Genomic DNA, 23644 nt, shown 5'->3' with positions numbered 1-23644 from the left:
CAACCTGTGGAAGTGCAAAGCCATTTAGCCTACAACTGAATTTTAATATTGTTAACACAACACTCTCAGAAAGGATTGACATTGGTACATCTATATAACCCACAATTTCAAGGGGATTTAAAAAAATGCATATAAACTGGTCACCAAAGCTTAAGCATACCGATTCAAAAGCACTAAAATTGTTCACTGAATCATTTTTAATTCTAATTCTAAAGTTTCGGATGGATTGGGCTTTACGTCACATAGACACGATTACGGTTTCATAGCAATTTTCCAGATTTAATGGTGGAGTAAGACCCAAAGAGCACCTCTTACTGCTTTTCCAGGTACAACCAACTTCCACAGACCAATCTGATATCTAACTGACAAATAATTCCATAACCAGGGTAGATTTTGAACCTATAGCTACAAGAAAGACATTCAAGACTAGGTAACTGCTATAAGCACTTTGTCTCTTTTTTATGAATTCTTATAATATCTTAGTTCTTTTTCAGGATTATTAAGATCTAGACCATTGTCCCTATTAATAAGGTAGGGTAGCCATCAGTCCTTCATTCAGATGGTTGCAGATTTGAGATCATGTAGAATAATTTCCACGCCTAATCATGAAAGATCCAAAACTGTGCCATTTTCCCAAAGATTGTGCACTTTCTGATACTTTTACTTTCTGGTCCTTCCAGATATTGGAGTCTACACAATGTCTGTACAGTAAATAGAGTTTCGCTTAAGCAGTGCTAAGGGGCATGACAGGTGTAGCACCTCATCACCTCTCATAACAGATTCCAATAAACCAAGTCCAACATTACTTTGCTTGGTTGGCAATTGTTGCATTTCATGCTTCCACAGAACATTCTTACAGATTTTATTAATACCAGAAAGTCATTTATAATGTGAAAATTAAATAAGGAGTGAGTTTAACACGACTGGTAACATCTTTTCAAATTTTAAATTGTATAACACAACATGCATGTATCTAAAGGAATAACCATGTAAACTAGAGATGCTTTTGAGAAAAGCGCATGTCTCCCACAACTGCCCCTATGAAAAATGTTAGTTTCTCTAGATGTTTTAGATGAGTGGATCCAATTAGATGGTCTGGATGAGTGGATCCAATCAGTAATTCAAGGGCCATAAATCAAAACTGCCTGGGCGGATCTGGCTAGTTATCGAACTTGGGTAAGGTCTTATGGCCAAACACATTTTGTTCAAGTTTGGTGAAGATCGGATGAGAAATGTTCGACTTAGAGAGCGGACAAGAGTAAACAGACAGATTTTTTCGGTAATTCAAGGGCCGTAACTCTAAAATGCCTGGACCGATTTGGCTAGTTATCGAACTTGGCCGAGGTCTCATGGTCAAACACATTTTGTTCAAGTTTGGTGAAGATCGGATGAGAAATGTTCGATTAAGAGTGCGGACATGAGTAAAAAGGCCAATTTTTCGATAATTCAAGGGCCGTAACTCCAAAATGCCTGGACCGATTTGGCTAGTTGTCAAACTTGGCCGAGGTCTGATGGTCAAACACATTTTGTTCAAGTTTGGTGAAGATCGGATGAGAAATGTTTGATTAAGAGTGCGGACATGAGTAAAAAGGCCAATTTTTCGATAATTCAAGGGCCGTAACTCCAAAATGCCTGGACCGATTTGGCTAGTTATCAAACTTGACCGAGGTCTCATGGTCAAACACATTTTGTTTAAATTTGGTGAAGGTTGGATGAGAAATATTCGAATTAGAGTGCGGACAAGAGTAAAAAGACCGATTTTTGGTAATTCAAGGGCCATAACTCCAAGACGCCTGGACCGATTTGGCTTATTATCGAACTTGGCCGAGGTCTTATGGTCAAACACATTTTGTTCAAGTTTGGTGAAAATCGGATGAGAAATGTTCGACTTAGAGTGCGGACATGCTTTGTGACAGACACACACACAGACAGACAGACTGGAGTAAATCAATATGTCTCCCACACCACTGTGTGGTGGGAGACATAATAAATGGATACCTTATATGTCTTGTCTAAACTGTAAGGTAAGGTAGGATAGACTGGGTCGTGGTGCATATCCCTCTGTGAAGGTAACACTACCAGTTGTACATTTAAACTGAAATGTATGAAAAAAAGTTTCTTTCAACAACAACAGCTACACTCACAAAATAAACATGAAAGAACAAGGAATCATAAAAATTAACAAGGATGTTCAAGACATGTTACTAAATAGACCCAAGTCACAACTGTTAACACTTAGCACCCATGTAGAAAACATGGGAACATTTTTTGTCTTAACATCAAATTAAGAACAGTGTGCTTAATTTTGAACATCTAAAATACTGGTCTCTCAAACAAAGCAGCAAAGACCGTTGAAGTCACTTAAGTTTAAAATCCGGCTTTCAGTAAAAACAGCTTCGCATTACAATGGCAAGAGTACTTACTTTGCTGTCACAGTTGCAACTTCATCCAATTTTTGTGTGAAAATGTCATCATAAGTAACCGTCAATTTACCATTCTAGAAATATAACAATGTTTAAGGTTATAAAGAGAGTCTGGCAATCAGTCTCTAAACCCAAAGTGATATTTGAGACAACTTCTCTAAATACTCATCAGATTTTGCATTAACTAATGCTTACTGTTTGAATATTTATCAAGGATATACAGGCACAATTAAAGTCAAATTAAACAGCTAAAACATCTTCAGAATGAAAAATGTTGAAAATACTGATAGTGAATTGAGAAACTTGAGACAAGAAGATAAATGTGCACTCTGTTTTCAAGACACCACAGTCAATTTTGCTCCTTTCACCACGACTACTGATAGATCGAATATATAGTGCAGGTAATATGCCAAATATTTTTAGTCCTACAATGCCTTAAGAATACGGAATAATACTACCGGTAACTTTTATTTTCTGTAGACTACATGTATTACCTCAATTTCTGCATTTTTACAATCAACAAATGGACCCATCTGAAATAATAAACATTACACAGCATTATTCTTTTGCATCAAACCATTTGTACGAATTTTTATCATGTACCTTCTATACATATTATAAAATTTGAAACAATTTTGAAAATATTCATTCATCTTTTAGTAACAGAACAAAGTTTTTATTAACTTAGAACATGTGTTGTTTCCCCTTTTCTGAACAACATAAAATTTCATAAAGCAATAAAGACAGGTAACACTTCCATATCATTAATTTTATCTACAGATAATGAAAAAATCTGAGCTATCTAATGATTCTGTATATTAGTTATTTTTTTATACCACACTTTATGCAGACTCTTTTCATTAGTTAAATCATCACCTCAGTGCAAGAAGCGGACAACTGCATTGACTTAAAGAAGCACTTATTCACTTTTTGCACTAAGGTGACGAAATGCATAATTCTCACAGACAACCTACCAGTATACAGACATCTGGTCTGGTAAGCTGAATCTGTTCAATAAGGTCTGTAAAAGGTTCGTACGACAGACAGTCCGATGTAGAAAACGGTCCAGCAGCCACCATCACTGATAACCTTGTGTTCTTAGTGTCTGTATTAGCTGGAATCTCTGGTAGCGGTAAACTTACACTCTAAAAATAATTTATTTTTCACAGACTTCAGTATCTACTGTATTTCATTCAACAAGGTGAACTGATTTATTTCAGAGTTTGAAACTGCCATTAAAGGCCTAGATTCACTACTATATAAGTGTACCCCCCCCCCCCTACCCCCCAAATCCAATATACAACTCCCATCTTATCTGCTGTTTATCAGGGATTATGTAATAGCAACTGATTAGAGGGCAATTAGCACAGCTATCCTTTTTTAATCTACCAGAGAAAAACATTCAGTGCATTATACAAGCTTAACATCATTTAAGTAATTTATGATCATCACTTGCTAAGCTGTAAGCATATAATATAATCTACCTGCATATTGAACAGTAAACCATTTTACTCCTGTATAGAAGACAAAAGGGAAAGATAATGAATAATCTTTTCAGAATTATTTGCATAACACTGAAGTGCTTGATTAAACATGTAAATTTTGTTTGTTGCTAGGTGCTGTTGCTGTGTAATGCTGGTTTAAATCTGGCTCCAGATGAAATAATTTGTACAACAGTGAAAAATATACCAAGACACACAGCTGTTTACTATACCTCAAACAGTTTGCTTGCCACAAATTTCTGTCCAGTACTATTATGACCTGCCATGGCAACAAGTTGCCCAGGAAACAAAGCATATTCCTTCAGTTGTGATAAGTCTACAGGTATAGTTTTCCCTGAGGATGTGTCAATTGATCCTTCTAATACCACAGACTTCGGATTAAGTTTTCCGTTACTGTCACAACAAATTCTTCCTGCTACAGTGACTTCCTCCTGGGTCGGCAAAGCCACATGCATGTATTCCTCAATTTTGTGTATTTTTTGAAGATGTTCAGCCATATCTTCTATCATATCATTCAATACTGTGAAAACAGAAAATCTTCTTTAAATGTAAAAACCGTCAAATACATTTGAATTAATACTTCCGAATGTACAAATTATGAACGGAACTTTCATTCAGAACATATACATGTATCAGACAAAGTTTGAACACTTTTCAAGCATTTATTTCTGGTACATAAAATTATACCTTTTCATGAATTATTTTTCTCAAAACTAAGAGTTGGAATAATTTCCATCAACTTCTTCAAAAACAAGAGCTGTCCATAAAACAGCCAATGCTCAACAATTCGAATGTCCCAGAAGCAGGGAAATATTACCCTAAATATTAAAATATCTATAGAGTTTCAATCCAGTATCTGCATTAGTTTTGGACATAGTAACTTGCATGCAAAACTTTAACCAGAAGTTTTAAGTTCAAAAGGGGACATAATTTGACCAAAATGTAGGTCAGAGTTATGGGACTTGATGCAATCAACTAGTTTTATAACCCTGAAGGCACATGTGAAGTTTCAATTTAATATCTGCATTTTGTTCTGCAGATAACTTGCACGCACAACTTTAACCAGAATTTTCTAAGTCCAAAAGGGGGCATAATTTGCCCAAAATACATGTCAGAGTTTTGGGATTTGACCCAGTGAGGTTGGTAATTGATTTAGAAAAAGAAAAAAATAGTTTCAAATCTATATGCTTTTAGTAATAGCTGTATGTACTTGCACGCAAAACTTTAACCATGATTTTCTAAGTCCAAAAGGGGGCATAATTTGCCCAAAATACATGTCAGAGTTTTGGGACGTGACCCAGTGAGGTTGGTAATTGATCTAGAAAAAGAAAAAATAAGTTTCAAATCTATATACCTTTTATTAATGGCTGTATGTACTTGCACGCAAAACTAACCATGATTTTCTAAGTCCAAAAGGGGGCATAATTTGGCCAAAATGCAGGTCAGAGTTTTGGGACTTGATGCTATCAACTAGTTTTATAACCCCAAAGACACATGTTTCAATTCAATATCTGCATTAGTTTTGGAGATAGTAACTTGCATGTAAAACTTTAACCAGGATTTTCTAAGTCCAAAAGGGGGCATAATTTACTCAAAGTACATGTCAGAGTTATGGGACTTGACCCAGTGAGGTTGGTAATTGATCTAGAAAAAGAAAAAATAAGTTTCAAAGCTATATGCCTTTAAATGATAGCCATATGTACTTGCATGCAAAACTTTAACCAAGGTCCGACACCGACGTCAACGCCAGGGTGAGTAGAATAGCGAATAGTCGAGCTAAAACTGTGTATAACGGGATTTGCACTCTTTGTTAACTACATTAAAATGTGCCATAGTATTGATGTGATCAAATGCAGTATTTTATTTCTAATTATGTTCATTTCTTTTCTATTTTTTTTTTCTTTTTTTTTTTTTTTTTTAAATACATTTGTTCAACAAAACAAGTTGCAGACAGAATGTTTTTCAATGAGTTTTGTATAAAATTTAAGCAGTATTTTTCAAAATTCAAGTTCTTTTCAATTTGTTTAAGGTTTAAAACCAATTTCAAGGGCTTTTCAAGGTCTGTGCAAACCCTGCAAAAAGTTGTTATTTTGAACCCTGGACAACGCATATCTTGTATGAAATGGCTGATTGAAGATCAAGTCTGTCATTCATCTAAGTGTATAGAGGTGGCAAGGGTCCTGCCTTCTGTTCAAACCACTAATACATTAAGTTTAAACCAAATCTGAATATTCCTTAGTTAGTTAAAACTGTGACAGTAAGGACTCTGAATTAAGGCAATTGGAGTGGCAGCAAAGATCATACTTCTTTGCTTTGAATAATTTGAAGACTATCACAGCTGTCAGGGTGCATTACAAACTTGACAGAGTTCAATAAATGAGTGACTGAAATTTTTTTTAACCAAACTTTTGTATGCTAGATTACACTTACACTGACCAACCTAACCACTATAAACTGGGATAGCAATGCCCATTCTTATTGCTGATTGGTCATAGCAATTATTGCTGGAAATTAGAACCACTAAACAGTTGTCAGACACAATTCTATTAATGAACTTCGGTGCATCAAAACAAACCTCACCCTGCAACAGATCTCAACATGTTTTCATAAAATGAACATTTCAATCATAAAAGGCCAAGAATAATACACTAATGTTATATCTGGTCATCAGATATCATGCAATGTTAGTCTAAAATCTGCATAAATTACCATCTCTTTTCTCAGACAATTTCTGGAACATATATTTCATATTTTTAGAAATGCTCTGTTCTGTACTATAGTCTTCTATGGTTACACCTTGACCAGACCCATGCCACTTAACATTGTTGGTTGAACCAACACTGACCATTACTTCTCCCCTATTTGTCCGAGAATTGTACTTCTTTGCTGGTGTTGTACTGAAAAGACATTGTTTAAAATCACAAGAAGCAATTAACTAATATGCAGTAAAGAAGCCAAGAAGAGTCCAGCTCAGTTCTTACAAACCCAGTTGGCTACTAACAAAATATTTCATCACACAAAGCTACTGTTTTAAAAGGTGTCATACTTATACACTGTATCCTGGCAAAGATCATTTCATATTGATTGATAAAAGTCTCTTTTAGGTGGGAAAAAGTAGAGAAATTTTGTATTTCATTTCTTTAATGCTTCTTATTATCTCCAAAAATTACTAAAGCCAATATGCATTTAAAAGCATTCTAGCATAAAACTGCTGTTACTGTCATTTTAAATACGGTACGTATTAATATGAGAAACACAGATATCATCTGTAGCTACATGTATAACACCTTTTTACCAATTGTTAACATATTACAACCCTATAATGCATAACTAAAACAAGTTTTCTAGGTACCGGTAATAAAAGCTTAAAATTCAATTATGTAAGCTCTTTACAAATTTTATGTTAGAATAACGTCATTTCACCATATTTGTTCTGCAGAATCCTTCGTGATAAATTATGTTGGTTCAAAGGCTATGAAATTTCTGGAATCTTCTGCACTACATAGAAAACCTCTCCTTATTCAACCTGTATACAAGTGTTTCGACGCAGACAGTCAATGACCAGGGTTCGATCTTAACGCAGTCCCGCGATCCCGAGGACACCTATTTTAGCGGAGGGCCTCCTGAACTTGGAAGCTGGCTGTCCCGTCGGGACAGTAAGTTTTCAGTTCAATATCTATTGCTAAAAAAACTTTTCAAAAATACCAAAATGACAGAAAAACCTTGCTTTGAAACGATTTTCGAAGTCGACATCTGGCAGGGGTGTAAAATTCCACTCGCCCGCTCGCATTGGCGAGTTAAAGTCTGAGTAGGACGAGTGGACCTCGCTGTATACTCGACCGATCGGGCGAGTGGTTTTTTTACGTCCTTACTTGACCAAAATTCAGAAATTACAACTCCAAAACGTCAACAAACTTTTGAGATGGTTCAGTCGCTACCTGGATTGACTGGAATTTACCCGCGAATCGTAAAGATATCAAAACGTCATGCCGGTAATTTTCCATTCCACAAGCACGTGCGACCTATCGTATTAAATATCTAATTTACATCGACACGCACACAAAAACCGTGCGTAGTGCATTCATTTTTTAACATTTTCACTTCAAGTTTTCAACACCTCTTGAGAAATAATACTATTTGAATTCTATAATGATTTTAATAAGATATCGACAGAAATGTAGGCAAAATTCTATAAAAACGGTCGAATTTTCATATAATCATTTGTAAAAATTCAAACAGTGCGATCTTAGTTACTTATTTCTTTCTAAAAGTAAATAAATGATGAATACTCTGGGCATAAAATTCAGACTTTTGACCAGAAGGAACAAAAAACAGAATAAAAAAATCTTAAATAATGAAAAAGCGGCAGCAATTACAATACATGGAGTAAAACGATTTTTGGCAAACAGATGAGATTTCTGTTAGTGCGGCAGAATAGGTTACGTGACCTCGTGAACGTAAATAAAAATGCGATTTTAAAATAAAGCAGTGTGATGTCATTGCGGTTTTTAATAAGTTTTAAATGAATCTTTGTACATGTATTTTTTGACCAACAATTTAAGTTTTTTTTGTCAAACAATAATGTAAATTCCTTGAGGGCAAATAGGTCACAGAGGTAGAATATCCACTATAGTAACTATCGTTTGAGACATTTACCTTTTATACGGGATATAGCACATTCGCTTTTGATAACAAATTAAAGAAGAAACTTTTTATTGATTTCTATTTCTCAGCAATTTTAAGAACCGATGCGGTACGATCAGACAGTGATGTGTCACATGGCGCGAAAACATGATGTAATGCCATGACAATCTCGAGCAAAAATACCGCTTTGATCTCCACTTCAGATGTCAAGATACTGACACACTTCTTTTAGCTCTACTTTGAGGGGGTGTAAATTGATCATGAAAACAAGGTCAATTACTTAGTTTATCAACTGAATAATTACCGAAAATCTTTAACGTTTTTTCCCATCTCTTTCAACACGGGTGGATGGACGATGATTATTGTGTCCAAATTTTTTAGACACTTTTCAAAATAAATATTTTTCGGGAAATAATACTATTGTACATAATACTCCTTTCATAAAAGTGACAGTATTAAAAGTGTCAGTTATTAGGGCGAGTGGCTGTTCACTAAGGGCGAGTAGATATTACTGGCTACTAGTCCTGCAGGGCGAGTGAAGTGAAATTTTTTTTTACACCCCTGTCATCTGTTCTAACCACAGTCCGGATGTTTACTCTCGAATACATACATGTACGTAGACTGGTTCCGCGTTATTTTCAAAGTTCATGGCTGAAGGACTACAAATGTTAATGTATCGATTCTTTATGTTCAATAAATATAAATAAAAGAAAGATGTATTTGCTTTGGTTATATATGTTTATTGAATCTTTTTAAATAGTGTTAACAATCGATAAAATCACTGAAAATGGGAGGGATTCCTGAAATCAGGGAGGGACAGCTGAATTTGTAAGGAGGAATCCCGCCAGGATTGTTAGAAAAAAAGTAAGCATCTAACCCTGATGACAGATATTTCCTTACATACCTAGCTGGAGAGAAGCTAGCTGGGGAATATGGTACTGCGGGGCTACGATTGGGTCCAGTAAATCTCTTGATAGGGGCATTCTCTGGGGTGTGTTGTCTCTTGTTTGATACTGCACCCTGAAATCACAACTGTACTAAGTCTTCTTTCACATCATGCACATCTGTTTTTCAAAACTACAGACCAAAAATGCTTTATAATGAGCCATACAGAAATAATACACATCACCTTTAGGCAAGATCAAATAAAATGCTGCTATGAAACAAGTTTTCAATGAAAATATAATTGTCAATTTTAGTTCATACTATCCCCATCTGTGATTGATACAGTCGACTCTCGTTGGCTCGAACTCGAAGGGTCCGTGAAAACGAGAGATCGGTAGTTCGAGCCATCTGTATGGCAGCCATCTTTGGTTATATACGGAGCTATTGTAAAGTACGTTCATGTCGTGTATGACACAGTTGACCCATATTTAATCTGGAAATGTATTATAAATTGTCAGCAAAAAATAATTTAGATATTTTTATTAAATAGTTTTATAAATGCATATTAACACTTTCATCTAAAAACAAATATTCGATTATAAAACAAATAGTCGAGCACATATAACTTCAAAGCACATTTGACGTCGGAGAGTCTAAAACTACGAATGTTCAGAAAAATCAAACACACATGTACAGAATGTCTAATTTTCTTTTAATTCCTTTTTTTCTGGTAGCCGACTGCTTTTTCTCGTTGCCGGGTCCTTCACTGTCAGAGTTGTCCAACTTGCATATTTCAACTGTGGAAATATGAAATGTGTAAGCAGTCAGCCCTATTTAAAGTAAAATACAGACATTCTTTGCTCAGATTTTGTCTGAAACATACAATTCATTAATTAAAACATTAAAATGGACGAAAATCATCTAATTAAATTTGTTTGACCTGTACAAGTATTAATTTCACAACGTACTAAAACTACGCGCACCGAATAAAGCTTTAACAATAACAATAATAGCAGTGCGAATTGTTTGCATCATGAAAAGATTTGTGGCAGACAATTGTCTGTTCAACCCATCAGGTGTGATTTACACCATAATTAAGCTCAAGGGACCAGACAGGGAGTTCGAGAGTTCCAGTTATCGGTGTTCTAGCCATCCAGAGTCGAACAATATACAATATATAAGAAATAAGATCGGGACTAGATGATGAGTTCGAGCGAACGGGGGTATTCGAGCGATCCGGGTTCGAGCCAATGAGAGTCGACTGTATTTTGTATCCTGGTAAAAAAAAAGCTATGGTATTTCATAAGAAGTACCTTTTAAAGTCCACTGGTAAGCTTCAACCTGTCTTCACAACTGAATCAACATTTCTTCACAATTTAATTTGAGTTTAACAATACAAGTGCCTCTTGAAATTTATGAATTCATCTAAATTTATTTATCGAAACACTATAAATCTGGACAGACATCAACTTGGAATAGTACAGTGGTGCTGAAGTTTAGGTTTAATGCACATCTGCAGTGGAATTCAACAACATCTCACACTGATAATCCCTTACTGGGGCATGAAAACGTAAGAAATACAGAAAGCAGTGATAAAGTGTAGTTAGCATATGTATATACAGAGGGATGTTTCCTTACAATTAATATCAAATAAATCAATTTAAACTATTCTACTCCAAATAGTGATCTGAGAAATACTGTTACACTCATCTACAGTACAAATGCCTGGAAAATTTCTACTTTAAAACTTCAGGAACCGCAATTTTGTGATACTTCAAGCTTGTATTACAGTATATAAATACATGAAAATGCAAACTGACGAAAGTCTAAAATTACTACAACAAACCATTCCAACCTACTTTTGTTTTTGGTGTCTTTCCACCATAAGCACTGTATAACTCTTCAGCTCCTTCAACATCCATTCTGAAGTCACATAAATGGTGACAGTTCAAGTACTATTCCAATTAAGTCATCTTTCTTAACATGAGGCCGCACACTGCAGAATTCTTCTTTTGAAACATAAAAATAGCTTTTAAAATCATAAACACCCTAGATTTGTGCCAGTAAAAAACAGCATAATGCCATATGTATATGATCCTCTGATTAATATAAATGCAGGCTTCAAAATAATTGCCAAAATATGATTCATTTATGCAATGAAATCAATGAAATTACTGACAATGTAATTGTTGTGCACACTCACGGTAGACTGTCTATCGTATGAATTACTGGTGCAGTCTCCTTCTTCACTGCCTTTGGAGTTTTCTGATTCCTTTTGGATAATCGCTGAAAACACAGAATTTTCATTAGTCTCTTAGCAATTCAGATTTACTCACCACTTTTGAACAATATATTGTGACTTTGTGACTATTTACTTGGACAGGAAGCACTTCTTATGTTGAATGGATTATTTTGTATAAATTAACATTGTGCCTATGCTAGTAGACCATTACTCCACAGAGTATACAAGTCCAGGGTATCTCTGTAGCTACATGAACTGAACTGCAGAACCAAAACTGTTTTGCATATTAAATATTTTCTGTTAGCTGTAACAAACTCAATAGTATTTCTCAGCTAAAATTCTTTAAACCTAAGTAAACAAGAGTGCCAGAATGTCACAATATACGCCCGTCACAACAAATTTCTTTGCATTTGCACCTGTATTTGCAAATGGAATTTTAATTTTGTGGTTGTTTACTATGTTTTTTATAGTAGTTTTTGTAATTGTTTTGTTTTTCTAAGTCCACCAAAAAAATCCTTACCAGGTAGAGATACCTTAAATTGAAAGTAACATCTATGTTGTACCACAGAAAAGTGGTCTTGGTTTTTCCCTATGGTCAATTATCAAAAAAGTTACAATGTAAGTTATTTATAGTAACAACTAAAGGACGTTTATCTTAAAAAAAAAAAAAAAAAATTGTAAGTCCACATAAAAATAAAAATACTTACCAGGTAGTGATAGGTCAAAATACACTCAGAATTCGATGTAACATGCATGTTGTACTACAGAAAATTTTTCCCTACGACTAGTAATGAAAAAAGTTACAATATAAGCTATTTAACAACGAAGGGAAGTAATTCTAAAGAAGGGACCTGCGCATGACACTCCGTCTCATGATGGTGTACAACTGTGCCAAGTTACATCAAAATCCCTCCATGCATGAAGAAGAAATGCTCCGGACAAAAGTTTTCATTCTTGTATCCTTTGACCTCTAAGTGTGACCTTAACCTTAGATCTAGGGACCTGGTTCTTGCGCATGACACTCCGTCTCATAATGGTGTACAATTGTGCCAAGTTTCATTAAAATCCCTCTATGCATGAAGAAGATATGCTCCGGACAAAGCCATTCTTGAATCTGACCTTTGACCTCTAAGTGTGACCTTGACCTTAGACCTAGGGACCTGGTTCTTGCGCATGACACTCCATCTCATGATGGTGAACAATTGTGCCAAGCTACATCAAAATCCTTCCATGCATGAAGAAGATATGCTCCGGACAAAGCCATTCTTGAATTTGACCTTTGACCTCTAAGTGTGACCTTGACCTTAGACCTAGGGACCTGGTTCTTGCGCAGTACACTCCGTCTCATAATGGTGAACAACTGTGCCAAGTTTCATTAAAATCCCTCTATGCATGAAGAAGATATGCTCCTGACAATGTCTGTGGATGCCGCCCGCCCGCCCAACTGACAGGGGCGTTCCCATAATACGTCCCTGTTTTTCAAATAGGGGTGTAATGATACATCGAAATATTGATGCATTGCGATACTGAGTGTCTCATCCTATTAAATTTCAACATTCTGTGTCAAGTGGTTCTCAAGTTATTGAATGAAAAGAGTTTTCTATGTTCAGCCCCGTGACCTTGTTCTTTGAAGGAATGACCCCCAAAAACAATAGGGGTCATCTACTCTGTAAGTCCTACCACCCTATGAAATTTGAAGGTTCTACAGATGTCAAATGGTTCTCAAGTTATTGACTGGAAATGGTTTTCCATGTTCTGTCCACTTCGACTTTGACCTTTAACAGAGTGACCCCAAAAACAGTAGGGGTCATCTACTCTGTAAGCCCTATCACCCTATGAAATTTGAAGGTTCTAGGTCAAAAGGTTCTTAAGTTATTGACTGGAAATGGATTTCCATGTTCTGTCCACTTCGACCTTGACCTTTAACAGAGTGATCCCAAAAACAGTAGGGGTCATCTACTCTGTAAGTCCTATCACTATGAAGTTTCAACATTCTGGGTCAAGTAGTTCTCAAGTTACTGACTGGAATGGATTTCCATGTTCTGTTCACTGCGACCTTGACCTTTAATAGAGTTACCCCAAAATCGATAGGGATCATCTGCTCTGCATGTCCAATCATCCTATGAAGTTTCAACATTCTGGATCAAGTGGTTCTCAAGTTATTGATCGGAAATGGTTTTCCATGTTCAGGCCACTGTGACCTTGACCTTTGATGGAGTGACCCCAAAGACAATAGCCATGCCACCCTATGAAGTTTGAAGGTTCTAGGTCAAATGGTTCTCCAGTTATTGATCGGAAATGAAGTGTGATGGACGGACAGGACAAAAACAATATGTCTATGTGCCTTTAAACGATAGCTATACATTCTTGCATGCAAAACTTTAACCAAGGTGCGATGCCGATGCCGACGCCGATGCCAGGGTGAGTAGAATAGCTGACTATTCTTTGAATATGATGCTGAAGAAGGTCTTGATAAGACCAAACCCAGTCCATCTAAAATTAAAATAGTCTTAACCTATCCCGTGTTGGTTTTTTAGTACCCTTTCCCCACCTTTGTATTTTATTCTTTAAACAGTCAAGCTAAGTCTAAATATTTACCTCCCTTTCAAACTGGTCAAGTGTATCCAGCTCAAGCCTGACATTTTTCTTGGAGTGAGTAAAAGCCACCCATTCTGTCACCAGTTCTGATGCTTCCAGTCTGTGCATTGTACACATCTCCTGCACTAAAAATATATCGACATTAAGTAGAAGCAAACTTTGAAATGTTCAAGATAAAATGTAACAAGAGCACCACCAAGCTGGGGAAAATATAAGGCCAAAGGGTTATATCAGTGGAGGACAGAAGCAAATTTTAAGGTTTGTTTATTTGGTGGGAGGTGAGTGTGGGGAATGGGGATGGGGAGAGCAAGGTGTGTGTGTGTGTGCGATGGTTGTGACAGGATACTATTATTATATTATTACTAATCTAAAGAGTGATTTTTCTGGGGGTGGGGCGGGGGTAGGGTAATGTAGATTGTTGCAGTCTGCACATTGTGACGTTCGTCTCATCACCATCTTCTAAATACTCCTTCAAGATTATGTTTCTTCATTCTCTTGTAGCTGCATTTCTCGCTCTACAAAAATATTCAAAATGCAAATATGGTCCCTTGATCTCATATATTAATTTAGTCAAAGCCCTATGCAACTACAAAAGAATGTAGAAATGTAAGAAAACAGTTTGAGGAAAAACTTTCTCAATCCGAACAGACTAATCCAAAAGCATCTTATAAATATGTCAATTCCCGAATGAAAGTGAACACAGGCGTACCAATTCTCAAATCTGAAAACGCAACTATTTTAGGGCAAGATGTTGAAAAGGTTGAAGAGTGAAGAACTTAATCAATTTCTTCCAAAGCGTATATAGCGTATGCTAAACGAGACTTCAAATAATCATGTAGGTCTCAAGAGAGCCAATTTCATCAAAGACACTGCCAGAGGTCGCGAAAGCCGTTGAACATGTCAGGGAAATTTTGATCCGGTCAGCAGTGATATGTCAAGTTCACAAGACTGAGTGTCCGACAAAAACTGCAGGTCAATATGATGAAATAAGAAGAAAGTCCTCCACGATTTCGCTGAAGTTTGACTTTCATTATTATTGTAACATGGAATCACGAGAAACTGATGTCAAACTATTTTTTAGTAAGCGCTTGTTTCATTGGTCCTTAAAATAGAAACAGTGGAAACCCATCATGATGTCACGACAATTCCAAGAACGTGCGTTATCATTGAATGCGTTGTTCCGACTAATCATGGATGGTACTCGATTTATGTACGCGGGAACCAGACGGGAATTCCCAGAAACTCCAAGGTCATCTTTCTCTTTCAGTGTCAACATCAATGGACTCCGTGCAAACAATAGACTTGTTGGGGAAAGACAACGATGATATAGCAAATGAATATGAATAAAATCTGTAAAAAGATCCTTTGGAAGCAAAGAATGCAACAAAGAAGAATAACAGCAGACACCTTTTGATCGAGTCTGTTCACAAGAGGTAATGATCTCATGCCCCCTAGCACAGGCTTAAGCTGGACCCTATTACACATATGCTGAATGGACACCATAATCCAAAAGGACCAGAAAATATAACAACACTGAATCCAAGTACAGGGAGACTTTACAGCCTTAAAACTTAATGTTTGAAACCTGTTTCAATTAATATGTGGAAATAAGTTAAGGGTGTAATGCTGTCTATATAGACTATGTATAAATACCAGTTTTAAAGATCAGACAGTGTGCGACATTAACTTTTTAACACCGTAGCCAATGGGGCTACGGACTTCCAATTTTTTGTAGCCCGACAGAATTTTTCGTAGCCCCACTAATTTTTCGCTCAAGAATGAACAAGACTTTCATTCTAGTAATATTTAATTTCTTTCAATATACTGCTGTAGGTTGGTGAATATTGATATATTTCAGAAATTTGTATGAGTTTTTCAGAATTGATTTCAAAATCTGAAACAGTGTTCACAAAATTGTGCAGAAAGTCAAAGACACAGAGTCATGAAAAGAGATCTAAACAGCTTTGCAGACATGGTAGACAAGAAATAGCTTGGCAGTAGACTGACCAGGGGTCTCGCCAGGCCCATTATTTTTTTGGGAGAAGTCAATTATCCCTCAAACTGATTTAAGGAGAAGTGGGAGACTTTAGGAAGAAGTTGGAAGACTCCATTAATTTTTATATTTCTACCTCGACGCTGTGAATTGATTCAATGACCACTCATTTTCTTAGTTACATCATTTTACCATACACATTTGTACCACGTCACCACTTGTGTGAACAGTTTCTCATTCGAATAAAACTGAAAGTAAACTGTGCCAAACCTAGAAATACATACCAGTATTCAAATCAATTCATCCATCAAAGTTAGTTTTACGAAGTTAATACTTTACATGTCGTTCTTTTACCATGGATACCAAATAATTGTGTCTATAATTCCAATTAATTGCATATGTAATTGACAATTCTTTAGAAAACGACTCGCACGTGTTGACAATTAAATGCTAAGTGTCAAAGACGTAACCGCGGCGCTGATTGGCCTATTACAATTGCCTCTGGTGAAACCGATAATTTGATTTGCTTTCACACTTCTCGCGAAAATCTCACAAGTACCTGAAGTAGGCGGAGCTTTTATGCTATCGGCGAGTGTGTATGTGTATTCAACGCACATTATGACATGATGCAAATTGTCAAATGATTAGCGGGTGCGCATCCAAAAAAAATTCGGGCGACTTGAATTCGCTTTGAGATTGGATTTGAGCGAAGTTTGAAGCTTCAAAGCAACTATTTTGCTCCCACGTTTGCAATGATCTTTTTGGTAAATTTATTCCTCAGAATTTTTCATAGCCCACCGGGCTACGGTCTGCTGATTTTCTGTCACCCAAACTGAATTTTCGTAGCCATTGGCGATCGGGCTACCGTTAATGTCGCACACTGATCAGATATCAAATTTATTAAAAGAATTCGGTCTGGTAAAATATTCTCCGATCCTGTAAAAACATCATGTTTACCAGACAGACTGTCCTGTGAATTTTCAGGGTCTTTCGTGAACACCGACTGCGGAAGAGAATGTTGACAGAAACATATAGAAGGCTAGATGTACACTATACAGTTTCCTACCAGTGGGAATGCACGCTTCAGGAGGACTTGATACTCAGTCTACGTAACCTTACACTTGTTCCGAATGTATGTTACACCTATCCTTTTGTATGGTTTGGAAATAATCCTCCCAAAGACAAAATTATTAGATAAGTTAGAATTGTTTCAGAAGAAAACTCTCAGCTTTTTGCCTTACCTTCGAATACAGCAAACACAGCAGTCTACATTTTGACCATTTTTTTATAGAAGCTCAGATTCGTAAGTGAGCATTAACACTTAACGACATTTGTTCGCAGAACGATAATTCCGTCGAAAAACAACTAGCTAGACAACTACTTCAATGTCAAGCATCCAGATAGTAATAGCTGGTTTATTGAATTGTCCAAAATCTTATGTCTGTATGACTTGGGAGATCTGGAAGAACTTTTAAACAATCCAAAAAGTAATTTCAATGGAAAAGATTGTTAACCATGCTGTTGATGAACATTGGGAAATCATTAATCCTTACGCAATCTAAAGGTTTAATGTCACTAAAATACCTCAACTGTTCTACCTTTCAACCAGGGAAACCCCACCTTCTCTTACAAATTGAAGCTATGCCTACAAATGTTGCAAAAAGTGCTGTATTGAAACTCAAATTCATGTCGGGAACATACATTCTGCAAAGTAATAGGACGACATTCAACCAAAATGTAGCTGATCCTCAGTGTAATCTTTGTCGCTCGGGTAATGGAACAATGGAACATTTCTTATTGTATTGTGAAACTCTTTCTTAAGCGAGAACATCTGCATTGAATGATATTATGCACGAATTGTCAGCAATCAGTGAACTCAACTGGAATTATCTGGAAGACTTTCAGAAAGTATCTTTAGTAACTGACTGCTCGTGAATCTTGAATGTAGACAGATTTAATGATATATTTGTTATACAGAAACTCTGTGATCTTGTGATCTAGAATTGAGTTGTAAGAAACTAGTGTTCAGACTTCATTCTGAAAGATAATAGACACTTAACCCTTACCATGCTAAATTTAAATAATGAACTTGTCAATCTTTCAATCTGGACAGCGCCATTAACTGTTAAAATGGGTGCTTACCTAAAAGATAAATATAGCTAATATATATATATATATATATATATATATATATATCTCTCTCTCTCTCTCTCTCTCTCTCTCTCTCTCTCTCTCTCTCAAAGTAGCTATAAAACCCAAAGCAATAATGCAAAATATGTCAAAGTCAAATGCAGAATGGTCATAATCGCGTCCAAATGGTTTATAAGATGAAAGACAATAGCAAAAAACTAAGATCTTTGCAGTCACATTTTCATTAAATACAGCAGTATTTTGCGATAAATCATTGGTGAATGCTTCACTTGTGAGAATCATCGTAGTGTAAGACAAATTTAATGACTTTTCGCAGAAATTCGCAACATGTATTGAAACCGCATAGTTGATCTCTGTTCTTTGTGATAGTCTTTTGTCTCATGAATTTTTGAATGGGATAACAAATATTTTACATTTGATATTGACATATGTTGAACAATTGTTATTGATTTTATAACTGTTTCTAGCTATATATCAGTGATTTTTTTTCCCTATTTTTACTGCCGAATTTCGAGTTTTATTTGAATTTATGCCAATTCGTGAAATAATCGGCATTTAAACCTATAGCACAGTCAGGGGTGTAACTGTTTTAAGTTATTGTAACCTATTCCAGTTATTTTTTCAGGCATTTTATAACCTGTAATAGTTATAAAATATAAGTTAACTCGGGTAAGTTATTCAAAAAAAGTATTTTTGCTGTTCTCACAAAATGACCTATACAGTGAAATAAGTAGCAATCTGTGGTTAATCAAATTCTCTTTTGGTCTGATCATGACCTGATAAGCATAATGGGATGCTAAGAGTTTTATAGCTTTAAAACTTTTGCATAAAACTTTATCAGCCTTGCATAAATAAAATTAACTGCATAGCTGGAAAGATAAGAGTTCAAGGATTCAGGAAATAATTGCTTTAGTCACATTCAAAATGAGGAATTGGCACAGGAGGGCTTTATAATATTTCATGGTAACTGAAACAAGTTATGAGAATATAAGCAATAACTCAAATGGGTTATAAACTGCGATAACTTGAAACAGTTTCACCCCTGACTGTAGCATATAAAGCATCGGCAGCAATGAAAATTTCCTCGGAAATTGCTTCATTTTGGTCTTTCGAGTGTTTGACGCGAGTGGGGATATTTTCCATATGAAATAATTATCTCAATATTTCCTAAGATCGCGTCAAATTAGTTTGACTTGGTAGCTGATATTTTTAAAATAACCACTGATGATATCGTCTGTGTCCCGGCTGTTAGTAGCGACTGACTGCGCATCAAGCAGGGATCTATTCTCGTATTCCTTGGACAAGCTATTTGTGTTGAAAACACTCGGAGTAAGTTGTCTTTAGTTTTTCTGAGCATTGATATCCTGGCACCATGTATTCTCGACAGTCTAACAAAAACAGGCATATTAAAACAAGAGCTGTCCGTAAGACAGCCAAGCTCGACTATTCGAAATATTGTCACAGAAGCAGGAAATTATTACCCAAAATGTTAAATATCATAAGAGTTTTAAGTTCGAAAGGGGACATAATTTGACCAAAATACATATCAGAGTTATGGGACTTGATGCTATCAACTAGTTTTATAACCCCGAAGAAACATGTTAAGTTTCAATTCAATATCTGCATTAGTTTTGGGGATAGTAACTTGCATGTAAAACTTTAACCAGAATTTTCTAAGTCCAAAAGGGGGCATAATTTGCTCAAAATACATGTTAAGAGTTATGGAACTTGACCCAGTGAGGTTGGTAATTGACCTAGAAAAAGAATAAATAAGCTTCAAAGCTATATGCCTTTTGGTAATAGCTGTATGTACTTGCACGCAAAACTTTAACCAGAATTTGCTTAGTCCAAAAGGGGGCATAATTTGGCCAAAATGAGGGTCAGAGTTATGGGACTTGCTGCTTTCAGCTAGTTTTATAACCCGGAAGACACATGTGAAGTTTCAATTTAATATCTGTAGTAGTTTTGGAGATAGTTACTTGCATGTAAAACTTTAACCAGGATTTTCTGAGTCTAAAAGGGGGCAAAATTTGGCCAAAATACATGTCAGAGTTATTACACTTGACCCAGTGAGGTAGGTAATTGATCTAGAAAAAGAAAAAGTAATTTTCAAATCTATATACCTTTTAGTAATAGCTGTATGTACTTGCACGCAAAACTTTAACCAGAATTTGCTAAGTCCAAAAGGGGGCATAATTTGGCCAAAATGAAGGTCAGAGTTATGGGACTTGCTGCTAACAACTAGTTTTATAACCCCGAAGACACATGTGAAGTTTCAAATCAATATCTGCATTAGTTTTGGAGATAATAACTTGCATGTAAAACTTTAACCAAAATTTTCTAACGCCCCAGTCACAATCAAATGCATACTTTTTAGGTGCTCTATGTTATACACCCAAATTTAAAAGTGCATGTTTATATATTCTGTCTTCAGCACTTCAGGAGTTACATATCACTACCCAGTTGCAGGTAAAACTACTTTCAGGTGTCTAATGTACATATAAAACAAACGCCATGCTGTCCAATAACAGAAAAAAGGTCAAAATTCAGTGTTATATTGTTTCACCTTAAAAAATGTGCTTTTTGTCTTTTCATTTTAATTAAAACCTGAACCAGCAAGACCTTTTTGTGCTGTTTGGTTTACAGGAAAATTCGTCTTCTTTCAGCTGCAAGTTATTTCAACTGTCTATGTTACCCACAACAGAAGTTATGTACTGAAGACTGACATGACCGTTTTGTTATATATTTTGCCTTTTTGCTCTTCCTCATATCAGATAATGTGATTTCATTATAAAATAATTCTTTTTTTACTGTCTTATTTGTCTCTGTGTGAACTTCAGTCTACCCTCTTCTGAAAATAATAGCATTCTTTCAGGTGGAAGTTTCTTATCTCCTCAAATTTGACTCTGAACAGACAATGATAAATGCGCCAATTTTTTTGTCCTGTCCGTAGACACCTATTTTCTTTGTGAAGGATGCAATATTAGAGTTTAATCACTGTTGGTATGAAAGCTGCTAGGATAGTGTCTAAGTTGATAAACATTAGACAGAATTAAGCTGGGTTATTTAGATATAAATAGTTGTTGAATTGCAAAATGTCTTGTCCGTAGACACATGTCTTGTCCGTAGACACTAAAGAAACAAAGTTTTTATGACAAATATCATTTATAAAATCATACTGGAGCTATTTATCAAGTTTCAATGATACACCACACTTAATGTTTTTACAAAATATAGAATAAATATATTTCTAATGAAACTTACTTCTTTCAAATGCAAAATGTTACCCATTTATTCTTGTGTGTACAATCTGAATCTGAGAAGTACAATGGATATAGAATATGTTTTAATCTTATACATGACTTATATAAATGTTAAAAGCTATCAAAAAAGGAACAATACATTTCTTTCTAACCCTCCCTTTGTTATGGCAAAAACAAGGCATGCAATGGAAGTGTCTACGGACAAGACATTATGCAAATACTATTCAATATATTTTCTGTTTTCAATAAAAACCAGCACTGGACCTTAGAAATATATCAAGAGTTCTTTGAAATAAATCAAGAGACTCTGAAATGCAAAAAAACCCAATCTTTTACAATTTAGTAGTAAAACAGAAAGAATGAGAAGATAGAAGCAAAATCATTTGACATTTGGTCATATTCTAGTGGAGTATGGATCTATTGTTAGACATGGTGTGGGCTGTCCACTTTCAACTTAAACATTTTGTTATAATCCACTCAAGATGGCATATTTCTGTGCTCTTCAGGGCCAAGATATAATGGTGATTGGTTTTCAAGATTTCATTCTATTCATCTGCCTATCAACTTTTATTCTGTAACTGACTGAAATCACATAAAATTGAAGCAGTTTAAATCATCTTAAACAAGAGTGCAAGAATGTCACAATATACGCCCGTCACAGCAAATTTCTTTACTCTAGCACCTGTATTTGCAAATGGAATTTTAATTTTGTGGTTGTTTAGTAATAACTAAGTGTTTTGTTTTTCTAAGTCCACAAAAAAACTCCTTACCAGGTAGAGATACCTTAAAATACACCTAAAATTGGAAAGTAACATCTATGTTGTACCACAGAAAAGTGGTCTTGGTTTTTCCCTACGGTCAATTATAAAAAAGTTACAATATAAGTTATTTATAGTAACAACTAAGGGAAGTTAATCTTAAAAAAAAAAAAAAAAAAAAAAAAAAAAAAAAAAAAAAAAAAAAAAAAATTGTAAGTCCACACAAAAATCTTTACCAGGTAGAGACTGATCAAAATACACCTCAAAATTGGATGTAGCATGCATGTTGTACTACAGAAAAGTGGTCTCGATTTTTCCCTACGACTAGTAATGAAAAAGTTACAATATAAGCTATTTATAGTAACAACAAAGGGAAGTAATTCTAAAGAAGGGAACTGCGCATGACACTTCGTCTCATGATGGTGTATAATTGTGTCAAGTTACATCAAAATCCCTCCATGCATGAAGAAGAAATGCTTCGGACAAAGTCATTCTTGTATCTGACCTTTGGCCTCTAAGTGTGACCTTGACCTTAGACCTAGGGACCTGGTTCTTGCGCATGACACTCCGCCTCATGGTGGTGAACATTTGTGCCAAGTTATATCAAAATCCCTCTATGCATGAAGAAGAAATGCTCCGGACAAAGTTTTCATTCTTGTATCCTTTGACCTCTAAGTGTGACCTTGACCTTAGACCTAGGGACCATGTTCTTGCGCATGACACTCCTTCTCATGATGATGAACAATTGTGCCAACTTTCATCAAAATCCCTCTATGCATGAAGAAGATATGCTCCGGACAAAGTCATTCTTGAATTTGACCTTTGACCTCCAAGTGTGACCTTGATCTTAGACCTAGGGACCTGGTTCTTGCGCAAGACACTCCGTCTCATGATGGTGAACAACTGTGCCAAGTTTCATCAAAATCCCTTCATGCATGTAGAAGATATGCTCCGGACAAGGTCTGTGGACGCCGCCCGCCCGCCAACCCGCCCGCCAGGGGCGTTCCCATAATACGTCCCGTTTTTCAAACGAGCGTATAAAAAGAAATTACAAGCAATTTTCTACGTGATTACCGTAGTCTCCTTGCAGCTTTCTCCCTTTCAAAAATGAGAGCTATTTAGATTTGTTTGTTTTTGGGGGGTTTAATGCCCTTTTTCAACAGAATTTCAGTTATGTAACTTAAC

General features: G+C 35.7%; 1 protein-coding gene across 2 annotated transcripts in view; it reads right to left on the bottom strand.

Annotated features, from left to right (window-relative positions):
- The window catches only part of LOC123525896 (DNA polymerase alpha subunit B-like), a 59387-nt gene that overhangs the window by 23624 nt on the left and 12119 nt on the right, over window positions 1-23644 (bottom strand). Inside the window, exons 2-12 of one of the 2 annotated variants that reach the window (XM_053521652.1) lie at window positions 18354-18429; window positions 14295-14419; window positions 11658-11740; window positions 11314-11377; window positions 9474-9589; window positions 6635-6822; window positions 4138-4445; window positions 3398-3568; window positions 2918-2956; window positions 2424-2497; window positions 1999-2095 (exon numbers count right to left, since the gene is read on the bottom strand). In XM_053521652.1, coding sequence (XP_053377627.1) covers window positions 1999-2095; window positions 2424-2497; window positions 2918-2956; window positions 3398-3568; window positions 4138-4445; window positions 6635-6822; window positions 9474-9589; window positions 11314-11377; window positions 11658-11740; window positions 14295-14411 — 1257 coding nt within the window. In that variant the 5' untranslated portion in view covers window positions 14412-14419; window positions 18354-18429. The remainder of the gene's footprint in view (window positions 1-1998; window positions 2096-2423; window positions 2498-2917; window positions 2957-3397; window positions 3569-4137; window positions 4446-6634; window positions 6823-9473; window positions 9590-11313; window positions 11378-11657; window positions 11741-14294; window positions 14420-18353; window positions 18430-23644) is intronic. The other variant, XM_053521644.1, reaches the window with a different exon arrangement.

Source organism: Mercenaria mercenaria, chromosome 1 (assembly GCF_021730395.1).
Source record: "Mercenaria mercenaria strain notata chromosome 1, MADL_Memer_1, whole genome shotgun sequence".
Taxonomy (NCBI): domain Eukaryota; kingdom Metazoa; phylum Mollusca; class Bivalvia; order Venerida; family Veneridae; genus Mercenaria; species Mercenaria mercenaria.
This window is presented reverse-complemented; position numbering and strand designations above follow the sequence as displayed.